The sequence below is a fragment of the Ursus americanus genome, chromosome 8 (assembly GCF_024610735.1).
Source record: "Ursus americanus isolate L20-20 chromosome 8, mUrsAme1.1.p, whole genome shotgun sequence".
Taxonomy (NCBI): Eukaryota; Metazoa; Chordata; class Mammalia; order Carnivora; family Ursidae; genus Ursus; species Ursus americanus.
The window spans coordinates 31,089,347-31,109,408 of NC_142134.1; the positions used below are offsets into that span (position 1 = coordinate 31,089,347).

Genomic DNA, 20,062 nt, shown 5'->3' on the forward strand with positions numbered 1-20,062 from the left:
TCTCAGAGGGGTTTTATCACTTGCCAACGGTCAATTAGGTCTGTCTAATTACAAAAGTCGTGATTATCACTATTGTACTATATTATCTTCTATATTACTTGCGTAGTAATTAAAAATACAGGCTTCTGGAGAGGGCTGGTGTTTCATAGAATATTTATATAAAAATAGAAGAAACCCAGTAAACGGATGCATTGGTTCAGGAGACTGAAAAGAATCCCTGTGTATGTGGCTCTTCATGCCCATGATAGGAGCCATGTTTACAGAGTAGACAGAGCCTCACTTCCATCACCAAATCCATCCTCTCCCTGTACAGCTCCACTTGAAGAACAAACCATTAAAAACTTTGGGAGATACAGTGGAGAACTAATTACCAGCAGTGCTTGCCCTCATTTATTTGACTGGCCAAACCCCTCCACAGGGCCAAGTGCCCGACATAATTCTAGTTCTGTTAACAAATGTTTAACTCGTTTGTCCTCACAAAAATCTGGAGGTAGGTACTATTGGTACCTTCATTTTGTAGGTAAGTTATCGAGAAGTTAGGCGACTTACCAGGTTCGCACAGTAAGTAAATGGCGGACGTGGAATTTGGACCCAGTTAGTAGAGCTTCAGAGTCTATGCTCTTGACCGCTGCCGCTCGTGGAGCTTACAGTCTACCAGAGGATGGGAGACAGATAAGGACCTTGGAAGCAGACAGGCTTTCTTAAGAAATACGGTGTTTGCAAAAACAGAGTGGGCAGTAAAAGTGAGAAAACCTACCAATAGGAGAGTGGTCATGGAAAGGAGAAGGAGCCATCCTTTTAAAGGAGAAAGAATAGTGTGAAGGTGACAAACTCGCTGATTCTTTTTTTAATGACAAAGGAGAAAACTGGAGTCCAGAGAAGTGATTTGCCTCATGTCAAGCAGTTTTTCTCACTTCCACAGTGTTTTACCCCCACTATACATACTGCTTCCCAAGATAAGTGATATGTCTGCATTCCTCTTAAGCTCTGAGTGACATCTTTTATTGTGCGGCCTCAAAAATATTAGTACCACTGTTCATTTCATTATGACACAAAACCATCCTGGGAAAATAATACTGAGGATCTCAATTCTTTCCTCTGCTTCTGTGGGCAAGGAGCCACTAGAATTAAATTCAGAAGGGGTTGAGTACTAGATGTTTTTAAAAATATACTAATGTAACTAAATATTACTCAAGAACATTCGAAACAGCTAATCTTGGCTTTTATTCATGATCCATGGATCATGATTCTAATGATCCATGATTCATTAGAAGCCACCTTTTCTTCTACGAGAACAATTACCATGTACTAGATATAGTTAAATATAACGAACTGTGATGAATACATGTGGGGTTCCGATAACATTCTCCACTCATCCCCTCTAAGTTACTGGTAATAACCCTCAACTGAGAAAACCATTCCAAGAAATTTCTAGATTCTATCATGCGCATTAACCTATGCCACCCAGATTGTACTTAAATGTCTTTCTTGCTTTAGACCCTTCACTAGTAGATTTTACTTTCTTAACTTATGCATTTAAAGATATATTTTTTCTTTCTTCTACCCCATCATTCATAGCACCCCTTTCCCTACTTCTCTGTTCCCCTCCCCAAGCAAATAACAAAAAAAACCATGGCATATAATTTTCCATACAAAATAAGCAAGATTGTTTCCTGGCAATTGCTAGGTTGTGTGTGTGTGTGTGTGTGTGTGTGTGTGTGTGTGTGTTTATTTTTTGTTTTTTGTTTTTTTTTGTATTTGGATCTATATATAATAATCAGATCAAACATTGGAGGATGAACACATCTGGGGCCAAAAATGCTGCCTTGTGCTTCTTTGCAGTGTGGTGTACCAAATTCCTCACCTCAGTGGGACTCACTTTGTAGAAACAATGCAATATCTTGACACTTTCAATTTAATATTAAAAATCAAGTCACATTGACTTGGAAGTAAGGGCTCTAAGTCCTTTACTCATTTATTTTCTGTAGAAAGAAATATGTATCTAGTTCCATGTTAGGGTCAATACTGACCTACCATGTAGGCCCGATACTGCTTTTTGACAAAGCAATTAAAGTTTTGAACATTTCATAATGACCTTATGACAGAAGAGACCTGTTTACGTACTTAACTTTAGGAAACACAGAGGAACTAGTATGCCTTCAATAGAGTCACTTCTTTTCTGGAGCTACTCTGATCTAATTATATCCAAAGTCTTTGCTATATAAAGTATAATCCTGGGACCAATAGAATCAACCTCACCTGGGAGCTTGTTGGAAATGCAGAATCTTCGGCTCAACCCCAGATTTGCTAGGTTAAAGTGTGCATTTTAACAGGCAATTCACATATACATTAAAACATAAGAAGCACTAAACAGCTACAATTAAACTTAACACCTACACAGTAGTCTCTCAAGTATCCAAAATGGAGAGAGAGGTAAGCAAGAAACATCCTTGCCTATTTAAATATGAATAAGCATGCCCTCTAAGATGGGTGTGCAATAGTTCCCTTGTCTTCTCCTGCAGAAACAATGCTTTGGGCAAGTTAGAACTCACAGAGCAGCATTTTCTTAACTGAGTTCTGGGAACATTGTGTTCCTCAAAATGTTATGTATTTCAGGAATAAATACTATGCTCAGATAAGCTTGGGAAACATTGCTGTCTAGTCAGATCAGGGCGCATATGGGAAGGAAGAAACAGGAGAATAGGAGAATGTGCAAAGAACAAATGGGTTTTGTCTTTTCGCAGTTTGAATTTAAACACAAGCTATTCTCTGGGGCGTTCTTCCCCACCCTGACACATGACAGTAATATGTGTGACACACCCCCCATGGATCTAACCAGGCTTATAAGCAATTCTCCATGCACTACTTGTAACTCCACCCCAAAATATAAGAAAATGCAAGTCAATAAGAGGCATGTTATGCTAGAATTATATGCTCTGAATTGTGTAAGAAGTAAATCATTTCAAAACTCTGACGCTTTAACTATTATTTGTAACAAATTGCTTGCCGTCAACAATAATACACTGTATCCCAATACATCACTGAGAATTGCATGGCACTGGTACTGAAATTTGAACTGAACACCCATTCAGTTGAGTCTTTTTCTGCTTCTGTGAGTTCAGGCCCCTCCTCACCGTCAATGATCCTCTGACAGCTTAATAATTTTGTTATTGTAGTAAGTTAACAATTATTTTAAAATGAATTTAATTTTTAATAGTTTTTGACATGTAAGTCCATACTATAAAGCTTACCCATTTCAGGGTACAACGCAGTGGTTACCAGCATATTTATGCTAGTTGTGCAACCATCGCCAAAATCATCCCAATAGGTACATTTAAGTTCAAAATTTTCAAGTACTCATTTCCCGAAGAGCATTTTGACAATAAAATATGACATATTTATACTGTCATGAATATTTCCTTAGAGTTTTTAGGAAGTTGGCAAAATCATGTTGATGCTAATAAAGGTTACAGATCATCTTCAGTCAAAAATAAAGAAAAAAGGAAAGGAAAAGAAGGGGAAAGAATAAAGAAAAGAGAAGGACGGGAGAAAAATACCTAGTTTCTTGAAAACTAAATGCAGGTAGGGCAAAAATGTTGTTTGGAGGAAAACACACAGAAGCAAATCTTCAACTAAATAATTGATTGCTTAGAACCTGCTCTAGGTTCGATGGCTCTGTCAATACACAGACAGAAGAAATACTAACATTGAACAGCAGTGCCCTCTAGAGTACATGCTATGCTCCCCCTAACATTAATTAGCAAGGAGATAGGTAACCTGTCTCAGGAATTTCTGTCAGGACGGTTGGTATTGAAACATTAGGCATACATTCTTTGATAATGGTAAAATCAACAAATTATTGCTCCCATAACTTTGTGGATTGATGACTTCTAGAGAAATACAATTAAAGTATCAGCATCATGAAGTTTGAGAAGAAATATTTCCATCTGTTCTGTTGTTTTCAAGTCAGCTCGGTAGGCTCACCTTTCTAGACCATGCCACCATCTACCATAATGCCACTGTGTCCATTTGCACACCGAGAAGACTCCACAGTCTCAATTATGGAAGCAAGAACCCACCCTTTGGGCAACTGAGCCAGCAAAGATGACCTTCCTTAAAAAAGCAAGTGTATATTAAGTGTAGCAGAGCAGTAACCAGAATATGCCTCCAAGTCCTTGACTGACTCTATTAGTCAGTAGTCTTCAGACACCTTCTATCAATAATTACACAAGACCGATGCTACAATGTAAATCCCTGCCAAGCTGTCTGTCGCAGAGTGTGGCTGTATGCAGCCCAAAGAGCACCCTTTCATAATTCCCTCTGTCTCCCAGAAAAGCTGTCTGTTCCTAATTCTCACCAAAGTATTACGAAGTTAGCTCAGGTCCCTCACCACCTGCCCAGCCTCTGTATCCTCAAAAAGTATAAAGTGATTTATATCCTCCAGGAATACAAACTTTTTAAAATCCTACCCAAGATAAAAATAAATTGGCAAGTAAATCACTGAATTAAAAGAAAGTCACATAGTGTGTTCCAAAAGTACACACACATAAAGTGGTGTGGGTTTGTGATTCAAGGATAAGATTCCTATCGTCCACATGAACCTAGAGTTTTCCGAGTGCACCATGGTTTAATAAATTAAATACGTTCAAGAAATCTTAAAACTGTGGCACCGACTCTGCCACCATCCAGCTGTGCAATCAGAATAATCCTCTTGTGTCTCTCTTTCCTTTTCCACTGCACCTGAGTTTATCAAGAACAAAAACAAAACAGAACAAAACAGAACAAAAAAACAAACAAAAAAACAAGAAAGAAAGAAAAATGTTCAACTAGGTCAGTGAAAATTTGCTGGAAATGGGAGGAGGGGATCATTTTCTCCCATCCCAAATTCAAACAGAAAAGCTATTCCATTTAATCTGTTTTCCATCTTTGAGCTTCCAAGCAAGACCTTATTTGAACACAGGGTTTCTCAACTGAAAAAAATAAAACATTGAATTAGATAGTCCCTACTGCCTGCCTCGTGGTAAACATCTAGAGTTAATGAAATGGACAAAAATAAAGTAAGTCTCTTTACTTTGGAACCATTTCTCATAGTCTTCATAACTCCAATGCATAATGTAAACACACACACACATATTCAAATATATATGTTTTGTACATCCTGTAACACAGGTCTATAGCAATATTTTTGAACTTTCCATTTCTTAGCATCAACAATAAGGTTGAGTGATAGAAATGAATAACAACAACATGATAATTAACAGAAAAATCCCCTCCCATCTGGTGTGGACATTTGCAGTTTGAGCTTGACAGACCTGGATTCACATTCCAGCTCTGTCGCTTACTAGCTGAGTAAGTAAGCTTCTATTTCATCATCTGTAAACTAGACTTATTTACAAGGATTAAATTAAATGATGTAGAAAAACTCAACACAGTGCCAGGTGCATAGCAAGCACTCATTAGATGGCAGAGATTTTTCTCCAATCTATATTTTATTTGTCAGTATTTAAAACAAAAACATACATCATATAATCCTATATAAAGTCCCTTCAAACCATAGTTCAATTATTTTTAAACTCTTCTTTGCAGTGTCATTCGTCAATTTTTTTCATAAATAACGCCTGATGTGAACTCTGTAATGGGTGTTGTGCTAAGGATGGGATGTGTTCCGACAGACAAGATGCATGTCTACTTTTCAGGAGTTACAGCCTAGATGTGGGTGCAGGCAAAAAAATTGTTGTTTCCCACATGAAGGGATAAGGACTAGAATAGAGAAATTCACTGGGAATTATGAGATCAGATGAGGGGAAGCCAGGGGAGAAGAAGGTATCTACCTGGAGGGAAAAGAAAGATGGTTGAATTACCTTAAAAGCAAAACGGGAATCTACTGGGCAGTTGAGGTATAAGGTTTTCTGTCAAAGGGTCATCACACACAGACGTGGCTGTCACATTTGGGCTGGCTGGGGTTAAGTGGGCAGATGAGGATATGGCAGAAGCCAAAGCTGCAGAGGTCACTGTGAAGGGCTTTCAGTGCCATGTGGAAGGTTTGGATGCCATCCTGAGGATCTTGAGATAAATTTCAAATGAGGCAGGGGAAGGGGAGAGTATCAGAACCTAAGATTTAAATTTAAAAAACTCCCTGGAAAGATTTGAAAGTGTTGATTGGAATGAAGCAAAAATCTTGAATTCAATCTAGATTCTTCTTTTTCCCATATTTCATAAGTGAATCATCAGCAAATCCTTTAGGGTCTAAATTGAAAATATAACCAAACTAGACACTTCTCACCACCTCCACTACCACTGTGCTTGCTTAATCTACCATCATTCATCACCTCAACTACTGAACAACCTAAGTCATGCCCCCCTCCCTCCCATCACCCAGAGTGATCCTATTAGAGAAATAGATCTGATGTCACTCCTTTGCTCAAAACCCTCAAAGACTTTTTATTTCACTCAGAAGGCAGACGAAAGCCCTTATATTCAAAACCCTAAAAGATCTGCCCCACCTGCTGACCTTGTCTCCCTCTCATGCCTACCACCTCTACCTTGCTCATTCTACACTCACCTAGCTGCACCCCTTGCTGTTTCTCAGATATACCAGGAGAGCTCCTGGCTCAGGGCCTGCTCTAACCCTACCGAAATCACTCTTCTTCTGGTATCTTCATAGCTTGCTCACTCACCTGCTTCTGGTCTTTATTTAAATATCACCTTCTCAGCATGGTCTTTCTTGGCCACTCTACCTAAATTTTCAATACCACATACACACTTTCTTTCCCACCTCTCTGCTTATTTCCTTTATTTTACTTATTCATTCCTGTCCCCCTTCACCATTAGGACTGCTGTTTGTTTCTTTTCATTGTATTCCAGCACCCAGAACATTGAAGTCACCCACCAAAGGTGTTTTGCGTTAACTAATTAATGACTGTGTAGTTAATGGAAGGGAGACTAGTTAAGAGGCATTGCAAGTAATACAAGTCAGGTGATAACAGTCAAAATTAAGAACAAAATAGAGGGTGTAGAAAAAAGAGATTTAGGTGTAAGATAAGGACTGTGTGGTGACCTCTTGAATGTGAGAAAGACCAAGAGAGAGCAGGTGCAGTTAATTCCTAGGCCTCCAATTTAGGATTCCAAGTAGATAGCAGTGAAATTCACCAATTTTAGAAATAGTAGGGAGTGCAGAACTGGGAGAAAAGTTCAGTTTCATGGAGGGTTTCTTTTTTTTCTTCTTAGATTCTACTTTATTTGGTAAAACTCAGAAACTAACAACCAATTCACAGCCCCCCACCTCCTTCCTTCTGAAGAAAGCAGTTCCCCAGAGACAAAAAGGCTGTGGCTTGGGTATCACCCACCATCTCCAGTTTTCATACTTGGGAAACTCATGGCCTGATAGTCAGGCCTCCAGATCCAATCTCTCAGGCAATAAAGAAAGCAAAATGAAGCTCTCATTTCAGAGACAATGAACCCATCCACCCCTCTTCCCCCTTACTCACAGCCTCCCTGCACCCCCAACCTAAATAAAAAGGTAGCAGAGGACAATGCATGAGTGTGACACACACACACACACACACACACACACACACACACACACACACACACACACAGAGCTACCTTTCAGCCCAAGAGCTGCAAAATCCCTCCCTGGAAGGACAACTGGCAACACCAATCAAGGCTTCATGGTGCAAACTGATGGTTGGAATCCTCTGAGACTGGTAAAAATCCAGGGAGAAAATATTTCACCTTCACCCCATTCCCAGACCTCTCACATCTAAGGAGGTTGCAAAGCACCCAGAAGATGTCTGGTGATAACTGGCAATGATGGCGTGAAGCTCAAAGACAGAGGTCTGCGCTGATGATCCATCCTAGGAAATGTTATCCTGTAGAGTGCTTGCTGAAACTATGGCATAAAGTGGGTTTATCGAAGAAGAATGCTTCGCAGGAAAAGACTACTGTGGACCAAATCTTTGTTACCATGATACCTGAAATCTAATTTAAAAGGACACAAAATTGTCTAAAATCCTTTATATGCATATGCATATAAATTTGTAATTACCCTGGCACTGCTTTCCTCCATTCTTGCAGATAATGGAAATTATTGCCAATGGCTCTACTACTCCACAGCCCTATATTGGTTGTAACTATGCATCAATGTCAAAGATTGATTAATATTCCTAAATAATTTTGATATATTAATGTAAGATTTACTTTCAAATTAAAATTAAATAAACAATTATTTTATTGAACACTTACTTTGTGTAGGAGGAAGTCCTAGCACTCAATGGCTATTAATCCCCTTTACTTCCCCCAAGTGAATTCAGAAGAGCTAGGAGTCTCAAAGCTTTCCTGTCTCCTATAGTGTGAGAGAGGAAGTGTATGTGAAAGGAAGTGCATGTGCTTTGATTCAAACCAACCTAGTTTCAATTTTCAGCTATCACTCCTGAGTAATTTTGAGTTACTCTCTGAGCCTCAGTTTCCCTATCTTCAAAACAGGGATCATAATACCTGCTTTACAATTGTGAAGACTGGCAATAAACATGTGCAATGCCTGACACTTAGACTCTAAAAACCATAAAATAAGTTTTTCAACATTAATGTAACTTTTCCAAGTTAATAAAAGAGAGCAAAGGAAAGGGGAACTTGGTTAAACATGTTACAAGTGAATTCTTTGTTTTGCTTTGTTCAAATGCAAGCACTAAAAATCTCACTGATCAGGAACCAGCTTTAAAAGCAAAGTATTTTCTTGCATTGGGTCAAAATTCAGTGTTTGCAAACATGGTATCTGTAATAGTTTACAAAGCAAATATTGTGCACAATTTAGTTTGCGTTGGCATCAGCTTTGTAATCCACCACATACAGACAGAGGTTCAATGACAAGTTGTGCTACCCACAAGAGAGTAGATATTTCTTCAGCTGTTTCTACAGGGTGGAACAATCCATTCTTATGCAATTAATTATGGCTTGTGAGATTAAGGTGATTTGAGCTCCACACCCTTTGTTTATTGAGTCATATGTCTCATGGTGCTTTTTAGTCATTGAGTTTAAGGTGTTTTCAATGAACTGAAGCAAAGTTGGCGCTAAAGTCATTCCCATGGGAGCCTCATCCAAGCTAAAGCAGCACATGCTGACTCTAGCCTTTGGTTTTTGTTTCTCCAACTTACTCCTTGTTTTTCAGTACGTCTCTCTCCACACTCATAAGTCTTGACACATTAGTTCATCTCTGGTTGAGGAGAAGGATCAATCAGTTTGGAAATTATTCAGGCTTTTGGGTTTACCCTGGACTCCAACTCTGCCTCCTTTTGGCTCTGCCATCACTCAGCAGCCACTAACACTTACTGAAATCACAAATGCCAAACATCACACATCTGTGATCGCATGTCATTGGCACAGTGACCACGTAAGGTAACACGTGAGTAAACTGAGTCTCAAAAATCAGCAAATGTCAAAGTGGCAATTTCCTCCAATTTGAAGTTTACTGCAATAGTGGTTTCCAAATGTTGGAACCTGGACCAGTGTCAGGGGAAGTCAGTTTTCACCAGGATAGCAAAATGAACAAAGAAGAGCAATGTAGTAAAAAGATATCATAAAGCTAAAGCTACATCATTCATTTTTTATTAGCCTGAGACTACATCCTTCCTACTTCTAGGCACTTAAATGCCCCGTGGTTTAATGATAATGTTTGAACATGGTCCATTTTTGTATTGAATGTTGGCAAGTCTTGGTCTGCCTCCAACAATCTCTTGATATGTTACTGGTCCCAGAACCACAGAACACGATGTGCACTGGTACAAATACCAGCAAGTGCCCTTCGATGAGTCTCTGAGTTGTGGAGAGCCCAAACGACATCAGGAAGCCCTACTATGAAACCTAAATGTCTGCGAATCCCTGACCCTCAGAGCATTCTCTTCACACATACACCAGAAGGTTGGCAAAACAAATAGGAAAAATGAGAGATTATATTCTTGCTAAATGTAACTATGTTTCAGCTATGTTAAGGCTTTAAATCTGAAACATGCTCAGAAGTTAAAGCATGCAACAAATATTTATAAATATAAATATTTCTGAACCACCTATTTATGGCAGGCACCCGGCAAAGTGTCAGAAACATAAGCATGCATACTGGCTTTCCCCTCCAGAGGCACACAGCCTAGTACATAACCTATTTAACTAGAGATATATTTCCTACCATAACCTCATTGATCTTCAAGACAGCCTGTGAGGCAGATATTATTAATCCCATTTATCAGACTAGGAAAGTCTCAGATGAGTGACACTATGATCTCCAGGCAAACAAGGGAGAAAAAAGAAATTCACACTTAGCTCTTCTGGTTACCTCCCCTGTGTGAGTGTATGTGGTTGTGGGGAGGGAGGCAGTGAAGTAGATAGTACCTGGGCCATGTGCCTAATAATTACCAGATACCGTATTAGTACAAGTCTATTGGCTTACACAGCAACCGACAAATTCATGGGGGAAAAACAGTAAGTCACACGAATCTTCTGCTGTGGGACACTTCTAATTCGTTTCAGGGGCTTGCTACTTTTCCTGGACCTGAGCACTCAACCTCTTGTCACACCCCCATTTTTAATAATATAGAGAATATGACAGTGAGGAATGCTACTGTTCTGACTCGCTCCACCTCTCTCCCCACCCGGAATGACTCCTCTCTCTACTGGGTACCCAGTTAAGGGAGCTTTACCATAGTAAGTGTCCAACACAGGGTCTTGGAAAGACAACAAAACCATACAATTAGTTGTTACTCTTGAGAATCTTGTCAACTGGCAGAAGAAGGGAAAGTAACTGCAAAGCATAGGTCCGATTTATTTATTCTTCTATCAAACTACCAAAATGTCAGCATTTTTGTACTGAAAATAATTTGAAAGAAAAGTCACTAAGGAGAATGTTTTTAGTTCAGGTTCATTTCCAGGATTATATTCTGATCAAAAATCACGTTATTCCCTCTAAATAGAGCTATGTTCAGGCTAAAAGGCATCGGAAGGCAGAAAACGTTCACAAGCACTGAAATAATGGCTTCTCTGAGTGAAAGGATTAGTCTTTGATCATTTTCTCTTGTTTTAAGGCCAGCACGGGTGCCATCAACCTCAAGATTCCTGAATCCATATGTAGTGTGTTTCGTTGTTGTGGCAGGGGTGGTAATCCTGGCGGTAACCATAGCTCTACTCATCCACTTTTTAGCTTTTGGTAAGTACTAGAAGACTAAAAGGACCACTTTGCAAACTAAATAACTAAATATACCTTCAGATGAAAAGTTTGGCATTCTCTCTTTTATTGCCACTTTTTTTAATATAACATAATTGTATGTCTTATATATCCCTAAAAATATGTTTGTGTCTATATTTTCCCTCAATCAGTACTTTTTTCTCTTCTTTTTCTAGCATAATAAACATTATTACCTAGGCAAGAATTATTCTAGCCAAAGGAAAAAAATCTCTTGATTCTTTTCTAACATTAGAATTTGCCTATTTTGTTTTCTCATTTAATATCATGATTTCCTTCTTCATATAATAGCCTGATAAAATTGTAAATGTAAAATATTGCAAAGAACTTTAAGTTTCAACATTAAAAATTTGGAAGTATTTGTTAATTCATGATCTTTCTCCTGATGAAACAGTCTTGGGAAAACAGCTATGAAAGATGAGGAGTAAAAACAAATTTTAAAAAGGATCTGTTCTTTTATTATTTCTCTTAGTATTATTACATCACAAAAATATAGGACACATGGATGAGAAACAATATAAAGAACATATGATACCCTGCTTACTCATAACAATGTTCCTTAATATCTCAGTGAACATTCTTTTAGATGCTTTAATGTAGGTAAATAAAATGTGTCAAATGCACTAGATAATATGTGCTATAATCTGCTTTCTTCACTTAAAGATGCACTTTGGGATTATTTTATTTAGCTATAATTCTGTTAAATCATTTAAACCATACGTGTAGGTGTGTGTTTAGGTATATGCATATGTATGAGTATAGGGAGACAGAGAGAACATGATTTATTATATGTTCTATTGTAAATAGGCAAAAATGTTTATTTATATGAAAGTTGCAAAACTCTCAGTGGCACAATCAAATTACGAATATTAGGAAAACCAGTAATTATGAATACTCTTTTCAGCCAAGCTAATTATAAAATCGTGGCTACCTTTTGCTATCAAATCACCTGGAATCAACTACATCTAAGGTGAATTACAGAGGCAAGAACCCTCCAGTTTCCAATTACATTAATGAATTTTCAGTCTTAATGGCACTGTATTGTCACACAAGCGGAGGAGTCTTCGTTCATCCTCTGCAGAATGTGTCCCAGTGACCACTTAGGGCCCTTGAAAGACTTGTTCCTCCACCGCAAAGAACTATACTACCCTTCCACCAGGACCTCAAACTCTTTCCCCTGATTGAGGTACTTCTCTGCATAAATTATGCTTATGAATGATCAAAAGAAAGCAGGGATTTTTCCTAAGTTAGGTTATTGTGCCCGTGTTCATAATGTTTCTAAGATGTGTACAGTGTGTTTTAGAAATATTTACTTCTTTACCCAGCTGAATATATCCTCTGGCAGACTTTTTTGGTGGAAACAATTCACACTGGACAACCAATTAGTGATCTTGTTCAAAGGCTTATTTTCTAGCTTATACTTAAAAAATAACAAGTCACTAATTCCTCTAAAATGATTATTATTTGAAACAATTCTTAAAACTATTCAGAATTACTTTGGGTTATTCTTTAGTGCTAAATGAATAATAACATTTATAGACATTCATTAATGCTCCTTGAATGAATGCAATCATGAATCTCCCTAAAATAAAGTAAAAAGGAAAATTATGACACTTCTGAGCAGTTTAATTTCACAAATAACGTTTCTCTGATTTTCCTACATCCTTAACACTTTCAGATCTGTCATTGTTTTTAAAAAACTGAAAGAAAAATAATTTTATTGTAGTTACATTTATAGTAAGTTTGGGGTTTTCTTTAATAGAAGCAAAATTTTTTAATTGTGTAATATAGCATCCTATAATCCTGAATAAATTAAAGTTTAAACTACTTAGTAGTGAGACTGGTCCTCCCTTTTCTTTGTTTTACAGATCAAAAGTCTTACTTTTACCATAGCAGCTTTCAAATCCTGAATGTCAAATATAGTAATCAGTTAAACTCACCAGGTACACAGGAATATAGGACTTTGAGTGAAAGAATTGAATCTATGGTAAGTTAATATTTGTCTTTGCTCTTTATTCCATCATAAAACAAATTTGATAATAAATCTAATATTCTGTGATCTATTTGTAACTGCTAAATGTTCTGTATATTTTTCTTCCCTGAATACTGAAAGATGTGTTTCTTTGTGCTTTTTCCAAGTTAATCTGCTAGTATACCAGTTCTCCTTTACATTTTTTTAAGTCATGAGTGAAAAGTATTAGAAGACTCTTGAGTAAATTCATTTTTAAATGATTATGACTTCAAAAGCTGGAAGTCTACTATTCGTGCAAGTTGAGCATTTACTACTGCTCTCCTAGAGATTGCCTTTTTAAATCCTTTCTGTTTTGCCTTCTTTCCTTTTCTCTTAGCCAACTAAACACACAGGTGGCAGGTGGTAAATGATATGCTTTCATGTCAATAATTACATAGTTTAGACAACATCCTACTCTGGTTCAATGACAGACATAGAAAATCTGCAAAGCAAGGTCAGGTTTCACTTGAAGAGGCCCTCCCGGAAACCTCAAGGTGGACCTTTTGCATTCATTTATGACCATGGACCAGAGTCTGGCCTTTAGCCTGCACTGTCAGAGTTGACCAGTCTCAAGTTTGCTTACTTACCTTTTTAAAGAGTCCTAGGAATATAAATTAATCCAATGTCTCCAAAACTTTAGCATGTAACAGAATCACCTGGCAGGCTTGTCAAAACACAGATTTCTGGGCCCTGATGTCAGAGTCTCTGATTCAGTAGGTCTGGGCTGGACCCAAGAATTTGCATTTCTAAGGTGATGCTGGTGATAATGGTCCAATGACCACCTTTGGGAACCACTAAGTTAACCTATAATGAGAACTCTTATGGCTGGGAGACTAAATCATTGGCTCATCTCACACATTTTTCCCCAGAGGCAAACTTCCCGAGAAGGCAAGTTATGAAACAACTGCTTAGTTAGCATGGGATTAGAGCAAAGGAAGTTAGGTATATCATTTAAATGTTTAAGGAGATCAGAATAAACAGCTGAATCAGTGATTTGGGAAGAGAATCTATGAGAGTTCCTAAGATTTTCCTTGTTTTTGAGAACCTTGACAGTTTTGCAGAGTACTAGCCAGTCATTTTAAAAAATGCCCCACAACTGGACCTTTTTTTGTTTGTTTTTTTCTTAGAGTGGAGTTACAGGTTTTGGGGAGGGAGGAAGACCAAAGAGGAAAAGTATCATTTTCATTCCATCGCATGAAAGGGGTTCATTACACTATCAGTATGACTTATCACTGTCGACCTGATCACCCATCTGAAGCAGTATTTGGCAGGTTTCTACACCGTAAAGTCATTCCCTCCCTTTTCCATACCATACTCTTTGGAAGAAAGACACTGTGTCTAAGCCATGCATAAGGAGTAGACAAGTGGAGAGCTATGCTTTGAATATTTGAAGAATATTTAAAATTCCTCTATTTGTCTATTCTCCCCATGTATTTATTCAACCACTTGCTTGTATTAATATAGTGGTCTCTGCATTTTTAAGATTAATTTTTAGGCTGCACTCTAGAAATGCCCATTTACATTCTCACCAGCAATATGTAAGTCCACACAGGTATGCTAATTTCCCCACAGCATTAACACGCAGCTTCGTAAATTATTTTAATTGTTGCTAATTCAGTAGATGAGCAGTGATATCTTACTAATTATTTTGGTTTGCATTTCCTTAATTACTAGGATTTAATCTGTCTTCCTATATTAATAGGTCATTTTTATAACTTCATTCGTGAATTGCCTGATCACGACCTTGTCCATTTTCTTACTGGAGCACTGGTCTATTTTATATGGATTTGAAAAACAACAACAACAACAAAAAAAACCCTCATACTTATTACAATATTAAAGTTTGCCTGTCATTCACATTCCATATATTTCTCTAATAATGTGATGTGACTCTCAATCTTGTTTATAATGTAGGGGATTTTCAATGTTAAACATTTAATTTTTCATAGAGCCAAATTATCAGTCCTTTTTATGATTTCTCACTTCTGTGTCAGGTTAAAAATGGCTTTCTCCACTCTAAATACTCTTTAAAATATTCACCTCCATTTCCTTTTTATAATTTTATTATTTCAGTTTTTATAACTTTATCTTTTATTCATCCATAATTTACTTTGCAATAAGGTAGAGATCCAGCTTTATCCCCAAAATAGCCAAGTGGTGGTATCAAAGCAGTGTATTCAATAGTGCAGTGGATTTATTTACCATGCCACCTTTATTATACATTAAATTTCTCCTTTTCTTTTCTCTGTCCTCTCCTTGTCTTCACTGATTAATCTTTGCCTGTACCAGTACCAAGCTATTTAGAATACTGTGGTTTTACAAGATATTTAAACATCTGACAGAGAATGATATCCCTTGAAATTCTTCTGATGTATGATTTCCACACTTTCATTTATTTATTCTTCTGTGAAAACACTTTGAACATTTAAAACACTGTGTGAATAATACTCTAATGCAGTGCTAATTTATGGTTTACAAGGCACTTTCTAACTTGAGTTCACAACAGCCACATGAATTAACAAATCATTTTTATAGATGGGTAAAATAAAGGTTGTGAATTAGGAAACATGTCAAACGTCATTCAACTCGAGAGCGGTAGAACCAGCATTCAAACCATGGGCTCCTGACTCCAAATCCAAGGATCATACCATTTTCCAATGGTAACATGAGTACCATCATTATCTTTGTCCCACAGACAACATGCTATACTTAATAAGCAGTGGAATAGTCCCAGAACGTTCTATTATACTAGGCAATTCACGTCTCTTTTCTAGCTCTCAGTTTACGCAACAGAGAAATAAAATCATTGGACCAGATGATTTTTATAGTACATTCTAACTCAAAAAGTCTATGATTTTGTGACTTTCAAGCATGATATTCACTCATCTGTTTTTCCTATCCTGCTTCTCTGCCCACTTCTCTGTGTCCTTAGAGGGGATCACCCTCCTCTACACTAACATTCAATGTTGAAATTCCCCAAGGCTTTGGCCTCTCTCTCCTTGTCAGTGACACTGTTTTGTATCTGTAGACGATCTCATCCATCACTTCAACCAATACTTATCTAATGACTCACTTGGTCTTGAGCCCAGACTTTTCTTCTGTACTTTGTACCTTTTCACCCAACTACCAGCTTAATATCTCTACTTGGCTGGGTTTTTTTCCTAAATTTCAAATTTGTTATGTGCCAAAATCAAACTCATGATCTCCCCACACCATAGTAGCCTTCTTCCAATAAACCTGACAGCGTCACTGATTCAGTTTTCTGAACCAAAAACCTAGAATTCATCTTTGACCTACTGTCCTCTATCATTCCAAATATCCAATCCATTACCAACCCCTGTAGGTTTTAACCCCTCTATTTCCCTCATCTCCATTCAATTCTCTTCATACCTAACACCATGCCCTTCCAAACCACCACCTCTACTCTGAAGTACTAAAATAGCACAAATAATTTGTATTATTTCTTCCCTAAAATTGAATATCCATATGCAGCAAAAGAAATTATTCTGGGGGTGGCCTGGGTGGCACAGTCAGTTAAGCATCTGACTCTTGGTTTTGGCTCAGATCATGATCTCAGGGTCTTGAGATCAGGCCCTAAATCGAACTCAGCAGTGGAGTCAACTTGAGTTTCTCCCTCTCCCTCTGCCCCTCCCCACTGCGCGCGCTCTCTAAAATAAATAAACCTCTTTTAAAAAAGAAATTATTCTCAAATTACAAATCTGACTGTATTATCCTTTTGTTTCAAACACTTCAGTGACTTCCCATTATTTATGATAAACAGCAAATTCCTTACACACTAACAAGACCTGCGTGATCTGGTCTGTCACCCTAGCCTCCTTGCTCTCCACGCTACAGTTGCACTGGCCTCCTTTCGTTCTCGAGACACAACCTGTGTGTTCTCACGATGGGACTTTGTGCCATTCACTTCATCTGTGAGGCTTTTTCCTCCCTGTTCAACTAGCTAACTCTGATTCTTTCTAACAATCTCAACTCCATAAGCATTTCCTCTGAGAAACCTCTCTAATCTCACTGGATGGATCAAATTCTTCTGTATTTCTGTACTTATCAATTATAATATTACTCAAATGTGGATGATAACTTGATAAGTGCTTGTCTGCTCCCCTTACACGTAAGCTCCATAATGGCAAGGACTGTTTATCTTTTCTCACCATTGTACCCCAGTGCTCGATAGAAGGGGCGTTCAGTGCAAAAGGTGCTCAAAAACTGTTGTTGAAAGAGTGAAAAACAGAGCAAGGTCATTTAGAAATAATGAAAGCACCTGTTTGCAAAATACATGTATCAAAACTACGAGTGCATTCTGATTGAATGGGTCTTTCTAAATAAAAGACTTGAGTCAGGATTCATACCAGGGATCAGCTGAAACTCCCCTTTGGTATCGGGGGTGATATTGCAACCAATTCTGCAAACAATTGCCATTTTTTTCAAAATATACCTAATTACAGTCCCATAAACAAACTAGGACATAGGAAGAAAAAGAAAACAGTATCAGTTTGAGATTAATCTTATCACATTACTTATTCAGGCACATCCATTTAATAGGCCATTTAATGCCTAAAAAAGAATTTGGTACACACTTGACATTCAAATATTTTTTGAATGAATAAATAAATGATGCATTCTGTCTGTTGGTTCCTGCGCCAAGTCTTAGGGACACAAAATGAAGAGATCACTGCAATCAGGAGCTCACGGTGGTCTCCAAAATGGGGTTGTGCATTCCAGAAAGGGATTAATTAATTGTGAATACTCAAATACTCAGATATCATTCCACATGTATTTTTCCCTTAAAGAATATTTTTTAGAAGGAAGAAAGTGCTTTGTTACTATTTAATAAAGGAACTGACACTGCCACCCTTGTTTGGTTTTATGTCAGCTGGTCCCACGCAATGTGTGTGAGGAGAGCTTGAAGGAAGAGGGGAAGGGCAGTAACACAGCAGAACTGACTAGGTTTCAGTGTATTTACCTGCTCTGAGTAGATTTCAATGATGTGCAGTTTCAACTTAATTTAAAGATTTTATTATCTAGTTTTAAAAGTAAACTGAATCAATAAGGGAAACAGAAAATCCTGCAAAACACAAATTTTAAAACCCGCAATATGGAGATAACTCTAATATGCAAGGACAGTAATGAGCAAGTAAAAGAACAGTAACATAATGTCAGAACTGACACTTTTCTGCTCCCGACTAGAGCCAAATTACCAGGTGAAGCAATACCTTTCTTAGAAGACACATACACACATGTACACACCCTGTCTCTTCAAGGTGTAAGTGAAAGAAAGTAGCCACATTTTAAATAAAACTCGTACCATGGAAAGGAGACTGAAAACCTATGTTTAGCAATGGGTCCATCATTAGGTGTTTGGATTTTCTTCTGTTTTCCTCAAAATGATGCATGTTATCTATAAAAGCGCTTAGACATGTGTACATAAAAATTGGGGGGAAAGGATTAACTATCATGTTTGGTTGATTTTGAACACGTTTCTTTAAAAACATATAAAATGAAACACATTTCATTTGGTTTGCAAGGATAACCGATTGACATCAGGGAAGATGGAAAGTCACCTGCTGAATTTCAACAAAATCTTTGCACAATGGCTGGGAGGGACTGACAACTTTGTGTCGTGATTTATTAAGTTCTGTCGGTGATGTACTTTATGCATTTGAGCCACATAATTGTGCAGAAACTTCTTCAGCACTTCAAACCACGTATTTAAATTAAAGTTAGAATCATAACTTTGAAGTATTTCAAAAATTATAAATTCTATCCAGTCACATTAATAGTGAAATTATTATTAAACACAAATGGAATAAAATTCCTAAATGTTTGTTCTGTAACTCAGCCTTTTTAATTTCTAATTTTGTCAATGTTTTATAATGTATATTGCTAGCAGTACAGTATTATTACATGTATATAATTTATAAATAAATATACGTGTTTTGGCTACTCATGCACAAAATGCTTTACCCATAGAAGCACATAATCAAAAATATTTGGAGACCACTGTAGTAACAGGTCATATTGCCACATATTTTATCCTTTTCTTGAAAACTGAGCTTTCCAGATCTATTTAAGCAGAAAGTGGTAACTGGAAGGTGGCTGAAATCACAAAACCATTATTTCTATTATTCAGTTCATGAATAATATGAACAGAAATATAGCTATCATGGAAGAAGGCCCTGAAAATAAGGTGCTTTATCTTCCTGGTTAGCTAATAAGATCTTTTCTCTCTAAGGACGAAAATGTATGATAATACATTCTATAGATAGTCTATTAACAAATTCAATGATTCACTTTGTTGGAATTTAAATAATCCACATCTCACTTCAATCCTTATCAACAATGAATATTACCGAGGTAGGAGGATTCTAGTCTACACTACAATACCACGATAGTATTGTCACCCTCAATCAGGAGGGAAATATAAAATAGTTCTCTTTTTTTCATTGTTTATTTGATTTTTGTCCAAGGTAATGAAAGTGTCAATAGTGCAGATGACAAAATCAGAGTGTGAAAGTTAACTTGTTTGACCCTTTGAACAGTAATAATTTTGAAGAAAAGGAAAAGGCCAAAAGGTTGACTGTAAAGCTCACTAAAAGTAGATGAATAATTTGGGGGAGTTGCAGTAGTCAACTATGTACAGATAATTTTTTCAATACACTTTTGACTGTACTTTTGCAGATGGAAAAACTGAGAGGAAGAAAGGTTACAAGGCTCATTCAAGTTCTCATAGCAAGATAACTTATCTCTGTGTTTCTCATTAACTTCCCTTTCCACTATCCTATTGGAATTCTCTAGAATCATCTGCT

The 20,062-nt window shown here is 37.3% G+C and overlaps 1 protein-coding gene and 1 long non-coding RNA gene across 3 annotated transcripts in view; one reads left to right on the forward strand and one right to left on the reverse strand.

Moving 5' to 3' along the window:
- LOC148109557 (uncharacterized) overlaps nucleotides 1-20,062 on the reverse strand; it is a 296,308-nt gene that overhangs the window by 143,860 nt on the left and 132,386 nt on the right. The gene's annotated exons all lie outside the window — the stretch shown is intronic.
- LOC123775908 (transmembrane protease serine 11D) overlaps nucleotides 187-20,062 on the forward strand; it is a 41,738-nt gene continuing 21,862 nt past the window's right edge. Inside the window, exons 1-3 of the mRNA XM_045771509.2 lie at nucleotides 187-490; nucleotides 11,066-11,191; nucleotides 13,096-13,214. Coding sequence (XP_045627465.2) covers nucleotides 187-490; nucleotides 11,066-11,191; nucleotides 13,096-13,214 — 549 coding nt within the window. The remainder of the gene's footprint in view (nucleotides 491-11,065; nucleotides 11,192-13,095; nucleotides 13,215-20,062) is intronic.